At 33.2% G+C, this 18589-nt stretch overlaps 1 protein-coding gene across 6 annotated transcripts in view; it reads left to right on the forward strand.

Moving 5' to 3' along the window:
- Window positions 1-18589, forward strand: part of LOC115883879 (exchange factor for Arf-6) — a 140802-nt gene that overhangs the window by 84906 nt on the left and 37307 nt on the right. For all 6 annotated transcript variants that reach the window (XR_004050463.1, XM_030902297.1, XM_030902300.1 and 3 more), the window contains 6 exons: window positions 5980-6227; window positions 11855-12150; window positions 12489-12691; window positions 12855-13048; window positions 14060-14252; window positions 15561-15724. Coding sequence is in view for 5 of the 6 variants with exons in the window: in XM_030902297.1 (XP_030758157.1) it covers window positions 5980-6227; window positions 11855-12150; window positions 12489-12691; window positions 12855-13048; window positions 14060-14252; window positions 15561-15724 (1298 nt within the window). In the remaining variant the exon portion in view is untranslated. The remainder of the gene's footprint in view (window positions 1-5979; window positions 6228-11854; window positions 12151-12488; window positions 12692-12854; window positions 13049-14059; window positions 14253-15560; window positions 15725-18589) is intronic.

Genomic DNA, 18589 nt, shown 5'->3' on the forward strand with positions numbered 1-18589 from the left:
GTACATTGTGAGACAGGAAATTGTAGAGAGAAACAAGCCCTATAACATAGGATACAACATTTTAATGAACAGTGCTTTCCATAAAATCAATAAAATGAAAAATATACGAAATAACATACATGTACTGATTTCTTTCGAAAATCGACAACTATGAAACTATGATCCCTTCCCGGACACAAACGGTACATTGTGAGACAGGAAATTGTAGAAACAAGCCCTATAACATAGAATACAACATTTTAATGAACAGTGCTTTCCATAAAATCAATAAAATGAAAAATATACAAAATAATATACATGTACTGATTTCTTTCGAAAATCGACAACTATGAAACTATGATCCTTTCCCGGACACAAACGGTACATTGTGAGACAGGAAATTGTAGAGAGAAACAAGCCCTATAACATAGGATACAACATTTTAATGAACAGTGCTTTCCATAAAATCAATAAAATGAAAAATATACAAAATAATATACATGTACTGATTTCTTTCGAAAATCGACAACTATGAAACTATGATCCTTTCCCGGACACAAACGGTACATTGTGAGACAGGAAATTGTAGAGAGAAACAAGCCCTATAACATAGGATACAACATTTTAATGAACAGTGCTTTCCATAAAATCAATAAAATGAAAAATATACAAAATAATATACATGTACTGATTTCTTTCGAAAATCGACAACTATGAAACTATGAACCCTTCCTGGACACAAACGGTACATTGTGAGACAGGAAATTGTAGAGAGAAACAAGCAATTAATCAAATATAAAATTACTATTTAGTGCCTAGGGCCTGGTTGTAACTAAGAAAAAAAAACCAAAAGTTTTTGACATTGAATGCCAAACAGACGTTTGGATTTGACATAGAGTTTCAAATTTTTTGAAGAAATCAAAAGAACAAACTCAAAATTAACCAAATATGAAGAAGAAAACAGTTTATAATTGTTAAGAATTACAGTTTGCTATATATCTCTCTATTTTTATCAAGATATGAAACTAAAACGTATCCAGGTATATTTTAGATAATATTAAAATAATTAATACTTAATTGAAATAAAAATAACACTTATATTATTATGTAATGTTTTAATGAGTTGTTAAAATCAAAAAAAAAATTTTTATTTTAACAACTCAGATATAAATCTATACATATCCGATGAATGTATTTGTTTTATTAAAATTAGATGCAAATAAGCGGCGACAGCTCATAATAAATGACGTCTTTTTTTTATTAATACGTCTACTACATTTGACAAAATGATTTATTAATCAGTAATAAAATATTTTACTAATAGATAAGATATTTTTCCGACTTTTAACACCAACCTGTCCTCAAGTTCACGTAATTTTTTAGTGGATAACTTTTTGCCCTTCAATTTAAGTGTATTTTTTTTATTAAAAATAAGAGTGCTTTAGGTACAGTGTGTATATTTTTAATTTACAAGGTAACTATTTCACTAATTATTTAAAATAATGATTCTAATAATAATCGTGAATTAATTAAAATAGAAAACTGATAACCATACATCCAAACCACTACCTCAAAACGCTTAAAGAGCTAATTAGGCAGAGATTAAAGAAAATGAAAAAGCCACACACCTACCTACACATCTTGAAATATAGGTCACAAATCCGTTTTCAAATATGATTTTTACCAACTATCTCTCTAAAACGATCCATTAAAATTTGTTTATGGGAATCGAAAAAGAATATAAAGTAATGATCTAGGGCGCCGGTTTTATTTTTAGAAAATGTTCATATTAATTTTGTTTACTTCGCTGTTTTGCTTGGTCTAAAGCCAAAATTATTTCGCTAATTACACACAAGCAAAATAAAAATTAAAATTAGGAGAACTTATGAGTAAATAATATTATTTTTATTCGTTTTTTCTAAGACTTGACAGAATCATTTGAAGTTTTACTTAATGTACTGGTGGGCCAACTAAAGGTTGATTCGCACTATACCTTCCATATCAGCTATAGTCTATAAAATGAATAATTTTGAATTTTGACCGTTATTTTTTACCAACATGGCAAATATAAAATCCCTCTGTCAAAAAAGTTACTGATATACTTTAAATTGAGTGCCTGAACGAATCAGATAGGTAACTCTTTTTACTTTCGTGAAATAGAAAAGGAAAATAATAAAACAAGTGACAGTTCTTCCTCTTCTTGCAAAAATCAAAACGAAATGTCATAATTGACAAAAGTAAAATGTCATCAGCTTTTGACATTTCTAAATATTAGACCAATGCCGTCTCTAATAGAACAGCCACGGGGCGAGATTTATGACGTCACGCTAGTCAGATACTACAGATTAATAAATATGTTGTAGAATACATGGAAAACGTAATTATTCCTCGTATTTTTGGTTTGTATTTTAAAAATGATATAGTTTACATGAAATATACATAATATACAGTTAATAAACACAATATAATATATACCTATTTATGGTAACAAATACTTTGGCAAATAAACTATGAACCATACAAATGCAGCAAATGTTTTACAATATACAAATAATGAATAGTTGGTGCATAAGATAATGGGTAAAATGTAAAATATATTTTAAATTTTGGGGTTTGAAAATCGATCTAATTTAACAAAAAACATTCAATATCTATAAATAGTGATTATAGTAGTGAATAGTAAGTTATATAATAGTGATGTATTATTATTTGCATTAACAAAATTTATTTATATATTATAATGTTTACTGCAATTAATAAACTAATATAAACTTGTCAAAAGATGACCATATATTTTTTAAATTATTATTCTTAACACAAAAACTATCTACATTGACTATGGAGTACGATTTCAGCCATATTGTAAAACATTTGCTGCATTTGTATGGTTTATAGTTTATCTGCCAAAGTATTTATTACTATAAATAGGTATATATATTTTATTTATTAACTGTATATTATGTATATTTCGTGTAAACTATATCATTTTTAAAATACAAACCAAAAATACGAGGAATAATTATGTTTTCCATGTATTCTACAACATACTTATTAATCCGTAGTATCTAACTAGCGTGACGTCATAAATCTCGCTCTGAGGCTATTCTATTAGAGACGGCATTGCGTCAGCATGGCCGCAAGTTGATAACCTAATAAAATTAACACTAGAAAAGCCCGCGGGAACTGTCAAATTCAAAGTTATTCGTTTTACAGACTATACCTTCCGTTTCCCTTCCGTTTACATAAAATATTATATCATGTAAATGAATAGGACAGTGCACACTATACTTTCCATTTCCCTTCCTTGCCATATCCTTTCCTTCCATACCTTTTTTTGGCGGACGGATTGAAGCGTATCGGAAACAGCGTTGTCAGTTCTTACATTTGTACCAGCTCTGTTAACATTTTACTGATATTTATTTATTCTTTCACCTCTTAATTAAATCTATTACCTTTTTCAAAAGATACAAATTTTTAAAATAAAACTTTCGTAATTATATAAATTGTATAATTAAAAGTATGGAACTGATACGGAACGGAAGCTTACGTATAGCGTGAATACAATAAAAAATACGGAACGGATATGGAATGGAAACGGAAGGTATAGTGAGAATCAACCGTAATGGCCGCCGCTGCTGTAGTCAAAAGTTTTGCATAATATTTAAGAAAATTATTCATGTCTTCTAAGTTTGGTTATACATTGTAGCGTTTTTTTAAACAACTACCTCTGCGAACGGCAGCTTTTCATCGGAGAGCAGTCGTGGATAAGGTATTTCACTAGAGAGAAAACTAATCAATAACAATAAACAAAAAAATATAGATATTGGGCGCCAGGCATGTACAGAGAAAGAAAACACAGTTGTATATTACTTAAAACTAATGACTATATTTATTCAAGATGGACTGTGATGGTAAATAGCATTGTACAATTTTAATAATATTATAGTGGTTATATGTCAAGGAAAGTGATGTTAAGAATTGTACTAAATATCTATGAAAACAACTATGATAAAATACAAGACATGTAAAGTTTAAGAGAATATATGAAATGTAGCATTACTTTAATTAATTTGATATATTTTATATGATGTTAGTGCAATAATAACATATATAAAAAAGTAATACTATTACAAGGCGTAATGTAATGAAACCTAAAATCTAAATCATATTGTAACTACTAAATCGACATAAATGTTCTTAATAATCTAACCACTAAATATAGTCTGTACGATAATATTTAAAATGTACGTTATTTAGTTAAGACTGAAAATCGACTGAAAACCAAAACCTAAATCTACACTTAGCTGTTCTTGAGGCAATCCTGTTTCGAAGAGTAGCAGCGTGAGGTGGGCTCGCATCTCTGTACTCGGCCATCCAATACAACAAAAGGGGCCAGAATGAGGACACCATGAATTGATACAGCCGTAACTACTAACTAAGTTATAGATGGGAACGAAGCAGCATGGGGCTCAAGCTACATCCACGCTCGGGCAATATGGGGACACTACCCGTACCTTCTCGAATTACTTCCGAGGGCTCAATAATAAACAAAGAAACTGTCCTTTCTTCCGTGTAACATTCTGGAGGACAAAAGAAAAGGGACGCCAACGTGCCAGCAAACTACAAATACAAGTTAAGTTGGGACATCCAAAACACTACCCTGTTGGTTTGAAATAGCAGCTGATTCAAATTATACAGCAAGATTTAAATAATCACCATTTCTAAAAGCCGGGATACAACAGAGCGGCAAAACAAAGTGAGGTTAAGCACAGAGAGCGTTGACAGAAGCGATGTTGACAGCGCCTCCTCAGAGCGATAACAGGGTTGTTTCAAACGATAACAGGGTTGTTTACTAGAGAACGTAAAAATTACGCCAAGTGCGCCAATTAAATTATCCGGCCTGAACAATAGGGAATCCGGTGATGATAGGCCAGACATCATATATTATATATAAAAAAGACATGTAACGAACTAAAAACGTTACAACATTAATTATTAATCAAATAGGCATACTATTATTTGTCGGTATTTGAAAACAATACTGTATTTATTCAAAGTGTTCTCGAAATACCTAATTATTTTTTCGAGGTTACTTGAATATAAATGTATTATTATTATTTGTATTTACTTTCAATTTTGTCGATTTAATATTAGAAAACATGAAGTTATTTTAGTTTACACTTCTTGGAAAGCAGCCATTAACACAAATTGTTGCTAGCGTTTCTTTAATTATTTAAAAGTAAAGTACGCAGTATAGTAATGCATAGAAAACCACAGAACATGCGGCCTTTTGGTTTTACTTTACCTCATTGCGTTGGGTAACAATTAGTATTCTCTAATGACTTTATACTAGACCGGCACAGCGTTGCCAACTTTTACATATTTTCTTTCAATCAAAATATTTTAGGAAACAAGCTTTTTTTAAAGGCTAGACAGTGCTTAACTATAATATTTTATTTGCACCATTACATAAACGTTGTTTATACTTATTTAATCAATGTTTAAATGGTCATATTTGGGCGTTTAAGTTTTAAACGTAGATTATCTAACTTTATAATTCTGTGTTATATTGTCCTATTCTTTGTGCTTTTAGCACTTTTTTATACTTGTTTTTATTTAAAAATAATATACCTATAACATGGGTTTTGATGAAAATGACATTTTGGAAGATGATTTGGATAATAATCACGAAACTTCAATCTATTTCCGTATTGTAACGGAATTTTAAATTATATCTTTATTTTCGAGAAAATCTAGTCCAAACATAAGGAATATTTTGTTGAGTTTGACCATCAAAATCATAAAAATAAAGAAGTAGTCTAAAAATGTGCTACAAACTACAATACGGATTTAGTATAATCCTTTATCTTTAATTTCCTTCTTCATTTGTGTAAAAATACCTAGCCAATTTTACATAAAACGTTAAAAGCCGAATCTTATTCGGCATTTAACAACGTCTAACATCGCTTAGACTAAGGTTGTCTCCTCTTTTTGTTCTAGGATCGTCTGGACGTATAACGCGCCCGTTTCGGAGCTGCACAAGCTGGGGCACACGCTGTCCAACGGCAGCAGCTCGTCGCACAGCAACACCTCCGCGTCCAGCAGCCCCCTACAAACTGGCTCACCCAACTCGCCCACCTCCGTCTCTTCCTCGGTGATGTCGAGCCAGTCGGGCTCGCGCCGACTACCTTACTCCCTCACCAATGGACCTCACCAACAGCAGACCTTCGATTTCAGCATGTCGGAAGGTAAATATCAGAGTCACAGGATAATCTGCGTACCTGTTTGTTTGTTAAACATTTATACCAATAGACAGTAGACAAAGCACGACCAAAGACGTATACGTAAACTAGAAGTGGGAATTCTAGTTCCTTGGGAGGAACTAGTTCCTTAGTTCTAGTTCCTCCAGATGAATAGTTCCTTGAACTAGGTCTTTACTTCAAAATAGTTCCCGACTAACATTGACATCCCCGTTGCTCGCTAATGGGTTTCGTTGTCAGTCACAACTATTCACAATATGATCTGTATAATTTTTGTAATGTACGAAATATAAGGAGACGTTTGCGTATGTTAAAAAAATATAGGTAAGTTTTATTGCAGATAAAAAAAATAAAAAAGAAACTCAAATCACAGTTTAAAAAACTATATCACAAATCAATTGGAGCAAATAATACGATTTTTTTTTCAAGCTTTTTGTTTTTGTCTAAAAATTCAGAATATCTACTTCGTTTTATAAGGTATTTCTTAATTTTAGCGACCTAAAGTGAAAGGTTCCCATAAAATATTCAAAAAAACAAACTAAAAATCAAAAACAGTATCCTCGAAAATTTTCTGTGGTAATTACGTCGGCTGTGGCAACAGACAATGCCGAATCCATCGTTGTCGCCTTGTATTATATCTCGGATCTGCCGACTTAATAGATTCCCGTGAACGTCTTTTAATTAGTTCCTCTCTGAAAATTACTAGGTCCCTGCAGTGGGAAAATCACTAGGTCTTCGCAGTGGGTAAATAACTATAGTAAACGCCACGAATGTTTGGGAGTGATTCATCGGTCGCTATAGTCTATAAAATGAATAACTTTGAATTTTGACCGTTATTTTTTACCAACATGGCAAATATAAAATCTCTCTGTCAAGAAAGTTACTGATATTCTTTAAATTGAGTGCCTGAATGAATCAGATAGGTAACTCTTTTTACTTTCGTGAAATATAACTGGAAAATAATAAACTAGGTGACAGTTCTTCCTCTTCTTGCAAAAATCAACACGAAATGTCATAATTGTCAAAGTAAAATGTCATCAGCTTTTGACATTTCTAAATATCAGACCAATGTCGTCTCTAATAGAACAGCCTCGGTGCGAGATTTATGACGTCACGCTAGTTAGATAGTACGGATTAATAAATATGTTGTAGAATACATGGAAACATAATTATTCCTTGTACTTTTGGTTATACTAAAAAAATTTTTTTTAAACTAAAAAAAATAATGAAAAACCAAATGAAAACTTAATCAGCGTTTTCCCCGAACCTAAATCCCAAGAAAATCAAAAATTTTAGAATAATTTTACATATAAAATGACAGCGATCTTTATTTCATAGCCATCGCTGACATCTTTTTTTCTATGATATTGTATTATTTGCAAATATAATTTTTTGAACATTGATACTTGCAAAATATACATATAAATTTTGTGAATGCAAATAATAATACATCACGAATGGAATACAGATATTGAATGTTGTTTGTTAAATTAGATCGATTTTCAAACCTCAAAAATTAAAATATATTTTACGTTTTACCCATTATCTTATGTACCTATTCATTATTTGTATATTGTAAAACATTTGCTGCATTTGTATGGTTCATAGTTCATTTGCCAAAGTATTTATTACTATAAATAGGTATATATATATATATATATATATATATATATATATATATATATATATATATATATATATTGTATTTATTAACTGTATCTTATGTATATTTCATGTAAACTATATCATTTTTAAAATACAAACCAAAAATGCGAGGAATATTATGTTTTCCATGTATTCTACAACATATTTTTATAAATCGGTAGTATCTAACTAGCGTGACGTCATAAATCTCGCTACGAGGCTGTTCTATTAGAGACGGCATTGAGTAAGCATGGCCGCATGTTGCTAACCTAATAAAATTAACACTAGAAAAGCCCGCGGGAACTGTCAAATTCAAAGTTATTCGTTTCACAGACTATACGTGAACTAATCTGTTCAAGGTCACATAAAACTTAATTCCAGTGCTGTGGTGTTTCAAGTCATATAATAATCAATATATAATCTGTTGTTTTAACTGTCAAAGTCTTGTCAAAACATATATTTGGTTATAAATATAAAATGGAATGTCCCATTGGTCGCACTGCAAGCACACCAATGGACTGACGCCCAAAAACGAATCAATCAAAGAAACGCGATATAGTATCGTCTTTGTCAATCACGCTAACATTTTAGAATAAGTAGGAGGAGCGCAGGTAGATGATTAGACCGGGCCTTTAAAAACCTACGTCTGCGGTAAAAATTTACGTTTTTAATGTAAAAATGATAGCGCGCGTGTCGATTCTAACTTCATCAAGCGATGAATCACTCCCAAACATTCGTGGCGTTTACTTTAGGTCTCTGCAGTGGGAAAATCACTAGGTCCCTGCAGTGGTAAAATCACTAGGTCTTCGCAGTGGGAAAATCACTAGGTCCCTGCAGTAGGAAAATCACTAGTTCTTCGCAGTAGGAAAATCACTAGATCTTCGTAGTGGGAAAATCTCTAGGTCCCCGCAGTGGGAAAATCACTAGTTCCCAGCAGCTGCAGTGCGAAAATCACTAGGTCTTCGTCGCTCCTAAATTCAGAGTAACAAAAAAAATATTTTTCTGTAGTAAAATACAGAGAAAACGGTCCTGCCTTCTAGTACTCGTAGTCTTAGTCCATAAATAGATTAATCGACTTTAAAAATACATATACAAGGGTGATACGTATATGTGCGTACCTTTACCTTTGTGGCGCGTTCATTTCTTGAAAAGTCTTCTGGGTTTTTCATCACTAGAAGAATTTCACTTTCACAATGCGGAGTCTCAACAACAGTTGCTTTAAAAAATCTCAATAGGCACAAAATCATCATATAAGTAACTTTAAATCCCTTATCAATGATTTAACAATAAATAAACGAAAAATTTTTCTGCTGTAATATTAATCTCTTTTACGAAATATTTTTTATTCAATAATAATTATGCATCTGCCGTTGTCGATCGGTCGGTTTTTATCTACCAAGTGTCGTAGAGATAGTAGATTCTTTTTTCCTGTGATACTGCTTTATTTTCACTGATATTGTCGTAAATAAACAGTATTAGTCGTTATTGATAAAAATTCGTATCACTTTTTGTGGTATTCTAGTCCATGGTGGTTAATGTTTGTTAATTTAAGAAATGTGAAAAATCATCTAGGTTTTTGAATTGTCTTTAGAACTTTGACTGCATCTTTTTCTTATTTTTACTGTGCTGGATTAAACGTGTTATGTGTAAAAATTTGAACAAACTAGGTAAGAATAATTAATTATTAAGATTCATTCTGAACCACCTCGAAATTAGTGGTTTCAATTGGCGTAGAAGTTTTGCCTCTAATTTCAATGTATGTATTAAGAACTACTAAATTAGTGGTAGTAATTTTCAATTAGTAGAAAGTAGTAGAATTAGTAGATTTTTGGCCTTTGATTATCATCCGTCAAGAGAAATGGAGGTTAGAAATATTTCAATATTTATTATATAAAAATTATAACCTTCTGTGTGATCATATGATATTTATTTTGCTATTTTTCTAGAATGTTTTGATAACAATCATGATGTAATAATAGTTTATTTTTTATAAACTTATTTATCAATGCAAATTTATCTTATACATACAATCATCATCTATATTTTTGGTGCTAATTAAAATAGATATATTTCTATAGTCTGTTCAACGATACTATACCCGAGAATGACAATTGTTGTCTGTCATTTTAATTCACATCACAGGTAAATCGAATTTTCTGTCATTTTTTGGATGCCGTGTGTCGAAATTTTCCTGACTTCTTGGACAGATACATAATTTTTTGTCGCAATGTTTTTTTTGCAAAAATGATTTATACAGTTTTAATGGTTTTGCTAACTGGTCTGTTTGCTATTATTGTTTGACCAAATAAACTCCGTATTTGATGTTAATTGAATAACAATAACAACCAAATATGAAAAAAATTAATGTAAATAAGTGTAATTCTTGTGTTCGAGTACTTTGAATACCGGGTGCGTCTCAAAAGTGGCTCACCCCTATAACTTTTTTATTTTCTCAGATAAAAAATCGAAATTTGGTATATTAATATAAGAAGTGTCTAGCCCTAGAAGTCAACTATTAAGCTTGACCAATCAGGTTGGTTAGCGTGGTTATTTGAAGGGTGTTCATTCATTTGTGTTTGTCAAAAACTCTAACGTGATTGGTCGGGCTTAATAGTTGCCAGCTAGGGCTAGACACAAGTTATTAATATATGACATAAATTAGTATTGATTGACGTATTCAATTGTTTTCTGTCACTTCCTGTTTAACCGGAAATGACTACAACTTTTGATTTTTAAATGGCATCCTCCGTATATTTTTTCTTTATTCGATAGAAAATGACACTCTGAATAGAATGACATATCATATGTCAACTTTTGACATTTTCGAATATGGTTTATTTGAAATTGCGACATGAGATTCATAACGATAATTTGATTCAAGACCTTTTCGCAAAAAAAAATATTTTTCCAAATATGCTAATGAGCCACCTCCTGTCCATATGAAAAAATTGAGATATGATTAAAAATACGATTTGGGCATCTTTTAACTGACCTGGACAAGACCCGAATAACATTAGACGATCAAATCTATTTTTTCAAGGCCCCTTGATTAAAAATTAGTGTTTTTAACACAGCCATGACACTCTAGATTGAAATTTAAAATTCAATTTTGTTTTAAGCAAAAATGTCAAAAGTTGACATATGATATGTTATTCTATTTAGAATGTCATTTTCTATCGAATCAAGTAAAAAAAATACCGAGGATGCCATTTAAAAATCAAAAGTTGTAGTCATTTCCGGTGAAACAGGATGTTACAGAAAACAATTGAATACGTCAATCAATCCTAATTTATGTCATATGCTAACATACCAAATCTCGTTTTTTTATCTGATAAAATAAAAAAGTTATAGGGGTGAGCCAGTTTTGGGACGCACCCGGTATACAATTTAGACACGGATATAAACTATTTGCAGGAAGTTTAATATTAATTATTAAGTAAATATTTGCATTTCTTTCTACATCGGATTTGTTTTGTGGTAAATTTAAAATGATAAATTATACAGGGTGTCTCAGTGTTTCGTGGACGTAGAACTAGTACCGTAGTTTGGGGCGAAATTGATAATTACATGGTTTAGTCACATTTTTAAATTTAGCGCCAAATTTATGCAACTAGAAGCAGTGGTGTGCATCAGTCTTGTCTAGTAAAGCTTTGATGACAAGACGTATGCAGTCGGGTGTGCCATTTTTTATCTATTTTTTGCAAAAAACGCGGTTAAAATTAATTAACTAAAATTAAAATTTTATTTTTTCTTCCGCTAGTCCCTCCAAAAAACCTTGCCTATTTTGGTTGTATAGTATTTTTACTATCTACCACTGGCCACAGTTTTCGAGCTGTAGCGCAGTCCTCACGATGTTGCCACGTCTCTTGCTGCTTGGCCTTGATAGTAGTCTCTTCTACATACAAGTTCATGAAAACTTTCTTAAGAAATAATTCGTTTGTTCTCTCATTTAAACTTCTTATTTCTTCCAGCCATTTCGAACATTTCGAGCCCCGACTACCACGACGACGATGACAGCGTCGGCATCCACGACTGCGTCATGGAGATCAGCGACCACAGCGACAGCGACAGCACGCTGCTGGGCCCGGAACCTGGAGGAGGTAGGCTGCGCGGCACCCTCGTCAGGCAGTCCTCGGACGGTGGTACTGCGCACAGCGGCGATCACAGGATCGTCATACAGGTGCGCGGGCCCCAGGAAAAGAAGGGCCACTTGCAGGGTAACGGCGATATCGTCGGCGGTGGTGGGGGAGAGGTTCATGCGCAGCAGGTAATATAATCAGTGTACCATTGCAATAAAAAAAAAGTAGTACAACAAAATCTCCTGGTCTATAATAAAATATTTTCTTTCAAACTGATAATTCAGTGTCATCAGAATTTTTATACTTTTATTTCACCACATATACCTACCAATTATTACCAAATCCATGGTAACGCCTAAAAAGTTAGGTGGCATAATTATATCATATCATATATCGGTGGCATATCGATATCCTTATAGACCAGGAGTTCTATCTGGGACTACTAATTCTTGTACTACTTTTTTTTGATCGCAATGGTACAAATTTAAGTTTGGTGTTGAGTTAAATTTCTTGCTGTTGTTTCCAGGACTACCATGACGACGATTACAAAGACGACGAGAAAAGATCTTCGCCATTGTCTTCTGAGGACGAAAGCGACGTGGAAAGCCTACATAGTTTCCACTACTCGCCGAAAGCGGTGGACATGCCCTCGGCGATCCGATTGGCCAAGAGGCTGTTCAGTTTGGACGGGTTCAAGAAATCCGACGTCTCGAGGCATCTTAGTAAAAAGTAAGACTGTTTTCACTATTCTATTTTACTAAAATTGACTGTTCCGAAAATAATTGAAAACTCGAAGTAGATTTGACACATTTGTAGATAAAAAAATGCATGTCTATTTTTAGAAAGATCATGTTCTAAGTAATACAAGTATAGTGTTGTTTTCTCTTTGCAGCAATGACTTTAGCAGGGCTGTGGCAGAAGAATACTTAAAGTATTTCAACTTCGAAAAGGAAACGTTAGATACGGCGTTAAAAAAGTTCCTCAAACAGTTCTCTCTGACTGGCGAGACGCAGGAGAGGGAACGCGTTTTAGTTCATTTTTCCAAAAGGTATTTGGATTGCAATCCTGGATCGTTCAATTCGCAAGGTGAGTTTTTTTAACTTTTATTCAAGAGCCTATTCATTGGAGGCAAATATATTCTAAGAATATATATTGCTAGTATTGCATTTACACAATGAGTGGAAATTGAAGCCAAAGAAAAGAAATAGGAATATCAATCTTGCATAAGTCTATCCTTTTCGTTCAACGCACCAAATAAAACGATCTGACGTCTACTTCATCGCTGAACGCTGTCACCTGCCCGCGCACTATTTTAAACTCTAAATATTAATAACGTATAAAATATTAATTTTTTATTGGTAATGGCATTATTTCAACCTGTTATTTTAGATATTCATCATATCTATCCGTTTCTTGTTTTTTTTTAAATATGTCAGAGATTAAATTAAAATTTATAAGTAAAGGCGCGAATAGTCGGACGTTAAATTGATTTACGTGGTACATAGAAACTTGGAAAACTACTTTTATTGGTTAGTATGAAATAAATCAACTAATCGAGAAGCACCTCTCACGCTTGCGTAGTTCAAAGCTGTTGGACGAAAAGGACCGACTTATGTGGATTTTGTATAGCTCCATCTCAAAAACTTGGCTTCAATTTCTATTCCTGACTAGCGACATAGTGTAATATATCTATGATTGGAGGGATACTTCAAAAGGACACATACAGGATCTTGGACTATACAGGGTTGTCCGAATAACAATCGTGAAACTTAGGCAATATATTCGGCAGACTAAAAGAAGTAAAAAATGTTTAATAAAAAAAAATATGGAGGTGGCGCCCCTACAAGTAGGAGTCATATTGACATCAAAATCAGATTTCTCATGTCAAAAACCATCTAGACACCAATTTTCATCCAAATATCGACGTTTGTTCAGAAATTATTTGGAAAAAATCGAAATAAAAATGAAATTTCTACACCCTGTATCTCTGAAGCGAAGCATTTTTTGACACACATTTATACAAACTTTTTTACTTATATTTGGACCACCCTTAATATTATTCTATGTGACTAATAAATAATTTCTGGTATATTCCAGATGCTGTTCATACACTGACATGCGCCATCATGTTACTGAACACCGACTTGCACGCGCAGAACATCGGTAGAAAGATGACGTGTAGCGAATTTATCGAGAATCTCACTGATCTGAACGAGGGCGAGAATTTTCCTAGGGATGTGCTGAAACAGCTCTACCACGCCATTAAGAATCATCCGTTGGAGTGGGCACTGTAAGTATAGATCATACCAAATGAACTTTTAGTGACGTGATTAAGCTTGTGCCGTTCAGCGTTGCCGACTAATATAGTTCCTATCTTTATTTGTTTATTTATTAACTAGTCGTAATTTTCCCTATAGCTTGTAAATTTTTAAGTGCAAGTTAGAAACACTTGCACTTTGGTAAAAATAAGTGGAATTGAGTTGGTGTTTGACAGTGGTCGCGTTATTAGAACTCTGGATTCAAAAATCGATATTTCGAAATCCATTAGAAATAATTGATTGTATAATTGGGCAGGGATATTCGGACACAATATTATCGGGCCATTATTTCTTACGCGAAATTTAAATGCAGAGTATTATTTGGAACTACTCGAAAATCATATTTTACCTGCTTTACATGATGCCACTAGGGAAAATCAGGAAGTTTGGTACCAAATGGATGGCTGCCCGGCACATAGTACCCTGGCTGTTCGGGAATATTTAGACAATAGTTTTAACCTAAACGTTATTGGCCTAAATCATACAGTAAATTGGCCAGCAAGGTCCTGATATTTCGCCAAATGATTTCTTTCTCTGGGGCCATTTAAAAAACAGGATATACAAGGATAAAAACTACCCAAATCTAGACGAGTTAAAAAATACTATTTCTGCCGAATACAATAGAATTTCAGTTTACCAACTAGCGAATGTAAGAAGAGAATTTTATGATCGCCTGGGTTATTGTCTAGCAGTCGATGGAGGAATATTTGAACTTCTTCTTAAATCCTAAAGTTCTAACAATTTAATAGTACCTAAATTAATAAGTTATTGAATATTGTAATAATACTATAATTAACCTTGTAATTGATTACTTGATTTTACTTTAATTCATATTAATTTGTATTTATAAATACATCTTTAAGATTTCCGATGTAGGAGTGAGTTTTCAATAATAATAAAGCACTAAATAGGTAAATTTCTGAAATGACAACTTCATTTGACAGTTATCTTTTAGCTTGACTGGTGCTCATAAGTAAATACAGGGCCATAACAAAGGAGGAATATTTAAAAAGAAATCGGCGATAACTCGTAAACGGGCTAATCAAAAATATCTAAAGTTATTCTTTTGAATGTGGGTTTTAGTGCTCTTCGATAAACTTAAATAGAATTATTCTCTAAAATAATTAGGGAAGCCAATAATTGACCCCATTAAAATTTACATGGGATTTCCTATGTCCCGTCCGACGAAGCAACACCCGGTATAGTGTTAAAAGTAGTGTTTTGGTGTGTTGTGGTGAATTATGTTTGTGTACTTAAGAATTTATTGTTTTTATTTACAGAGATGAGGAACAGGAAAACGCACCAGTCCCGGCTCAGGTAGTTTATGACGTTATAAACCTAAGCGGAAATCCCTTATTGGAACTGCCAAATCCCTTGACAATGGTGGAATATAAGAAGGGCTACGTCATGCGGAAGAGCTGTTACGAGACCAACGCCAAAAGAAGTGAGTATTTCGAGTTAATTATAATTTATTTCACTTATTTTTCGATTCAATTTTACTATTTTTTTCTATATTTATTATAATCAACAGTGTTTTTGAGGTATTCTCTTTTTTTATTAAATTATAAAAATAATAAAGAATCTTATACACCTCAAAGATATTTTTAAATTTCTATACTAACTCACGCCTGCTTTTGGCAGCATTACTAACACAGATTTTTTTTCATATCGCTAAATAGGAGGTACGGTCTTAGTATTTTAGTAGAACAAGTTTGTGTTACTTTTTCTGTGATAACAACAAGCTTTTAGTAACGAGAATAACTTTCATTCTGTGTTATTTAATAAATAATTTTTTATTGCTGCTTGTTGGATATATTGTGAGGATTTCTCATAGAATTTTTGAATTTAAGAGTCCATTAACTTTGATAGACTTAAATATTGTTCAACATATTTATATTGGCGGCATGTGGTTCAACACTTTCGGGGTTAAAAACCGTAGAAAAAAAAACTGCTACGCCATCACGCTTAAAAGTAACTGTGAACTATTAAATTGTCAATTAAGGCTACAAATTAAATGACCTTTTTTTAGGGTTCCGTACCCAAAGGGTAAAAACGGGAACCCTATTGTAGAATGTAGAATGTTTAGGAGGGGAGTTAATCACCGCGAGCTTATAGATCTATTGTGTGTTCCCCTTTCTTGAGTTATAACGAGTTATACCTCATCATACAGTCTCAGGGCTTTAACAAAAGCCAGTATCTGAGACGGCTCCACAGAGGCCAGCACTCCATCCTCGACATCAGACGTACCAAGGTTCATGGCACGAATGGTCGTCGTCTCGGCGCACTCAGTGATAAGGTGTTCTGGTGTTTCCCCAATTTCCCCACAAAATCTGCATTCGCCGTTGTTTCTCAGTTTTTGAGCCTACTGAGGTGTTCGTTGAGGAGACAGTATCCTGTTAGAAACCCCGTGACAATCCGAAGATTGTTTTTTACTTAAATCAAGGAAAACCTTTGATTTTTCTCGGTCGTAGGTTCTGAGGAACTTTTTCGAGTGTCTTAGACCGTTGGAGGACACCCATTCGAAGTTACGGATGGAGTCTTCCAGATTCTTCAGTTCCGCTTTCAGTTGGTTCCCGTTTGGAAAACAGAACGGTTCTGGTCCAGTTAGTGGAGTGTTCGCTCCTTTTCTAGCTAGATCATTTGCTTTTTCATTGCCTTCTATCCCTTGGTGAGCAGGCACCCAGAATAGGAGGACTTTATTTTCTTTGCCTAATTTGTTGTCTAGGCATTCTTTGACCAACTTCGAATTGATGGTTACTGAGTTGATCGCGTTAAGTGCTGCTTGACTATCGGATAGGATGGCTATTTGGACTATTGGATAGGATGGTTTTCGATAGTTCCTATCTAAGATAAATTGTACGCATCTTTCGATAGCGCAAATTTCTGCCTGAAGGATACTGGGGTAGGTGCCCATTGGTTCGGAGTATTTAGTTTTCGGCCCAAATACTCCTATCCCTGTCCCTGCTTTGGTTTTGGAAGCATCAGTATACCACGTGATGGTATGGTCTTTTATATGCTGAGTAAGCGTTTCTTTCTTCCAATCCTTTTTATTACTCAATACTACAGTGAGGTGTTTCTCAAAGTTGTAAATTCTTGGTATGTCATCTACTGGGAGTTGGAGAAGTGGAATTTTCTTTTTGAGGGTGGGGAACCCTATTACTAAGACCTCGCTGTCCGTCCGTCCGTCTGTCACAAAGGTCTATCTTATGAACCGTTATAGCTAGACAGTTGAATTTTTTTCAGATAACGTGTCTATGTTGCCGTTATAAGAACAAATACTAAAAACAGAATTAAATAAATTTTTATAAATAAAAAAGTACTTTCACTAAACATTATCTTTTAAGTAAGAATTTGACTACATAGAATCTTTCAAGTCGTCGGTGGCCGCGTGGTTAAAGCGTTAGGACTTTACGCTGCTACGACGTTGGAGCCGTAGTAAGGCAGGTTCGAATCCTAGTCAAGGCGACTTTTTTTAATCGTTTTTTTTTATTTTTACATATTTATTTTTACTTTTTACATATTTATTATTGATTAATACAATTTTTAGGAATGTGTTTCTTCATTTTTTTTTAAATTACTTATACGCGCATTCAAAATGTCAGCTAAATCGGAAAAAAAGTTTATAATAATATAGTGTCTAATGTTGTATAGATAATGAATGGTACGGAACCCTTCGTGCGCGAGTCCGACTCGCCCTTGAACAATTTTTTATTTCTTACTGAATTAATATAAGTTTATATCATCTGGGTTATGTTAACCATAAATGGAGTCATAACTCCCTTAGGACATTTTATTAACTAAGATGCCATAATTAACCATGAAATACAATAGAGATTTTGAGTAATAATATAAGGTGAAAATGGACACTCATTAAAAACTATTCTAATAATTTATTTACATCATTAATGTCCAGTATCAGCAGACCCACCCTGCTCCAATATTTTTCTGTCCCAACCATGTATAAGATTCGCGTGTTTAGCTCTTAATGGACTCTTAAATAAATATTACTGGTAAATTTAATTTCTATTTATTACCTAAGTTCATATAGACCACCTTATAACCAGTCATAGGCGTGCCTTTATGCATAATCTTGATTTCACGTCCCATAGGCAGCTGTTTTCTCTATATACTCCAGTAAACTCTTCCCAAAATATCTTGATTTGTAGTTCATTGATTAAATAAAATCACAAATAAGAAATAACAATAAAAAAACATGAACGTTGTTCAAACACAAACGTTGCTGCACCATCCAGTTTGCCTGGAGTACGATATTCATCGTGTATTGTTTGGTTTAGCCATCGTTCAACGT

This window comes from Sitophilus oryzae, unplaced genomic scaffold (genome assembly GCF_002938485.1).
Source record: "Sitophilus oryzae breed Bouriz unplaced genomic scaffold, Soryzae_2.0 scaffold_2006_pilon_pilon, whole genome shotgun sequence".
Lineage (NCBI taxonomy): Eukaryota > Metazoa > Arthropoda > Insecta > Coleoptera > Curculionidae > Sitophilus > Sitophilus oryzae.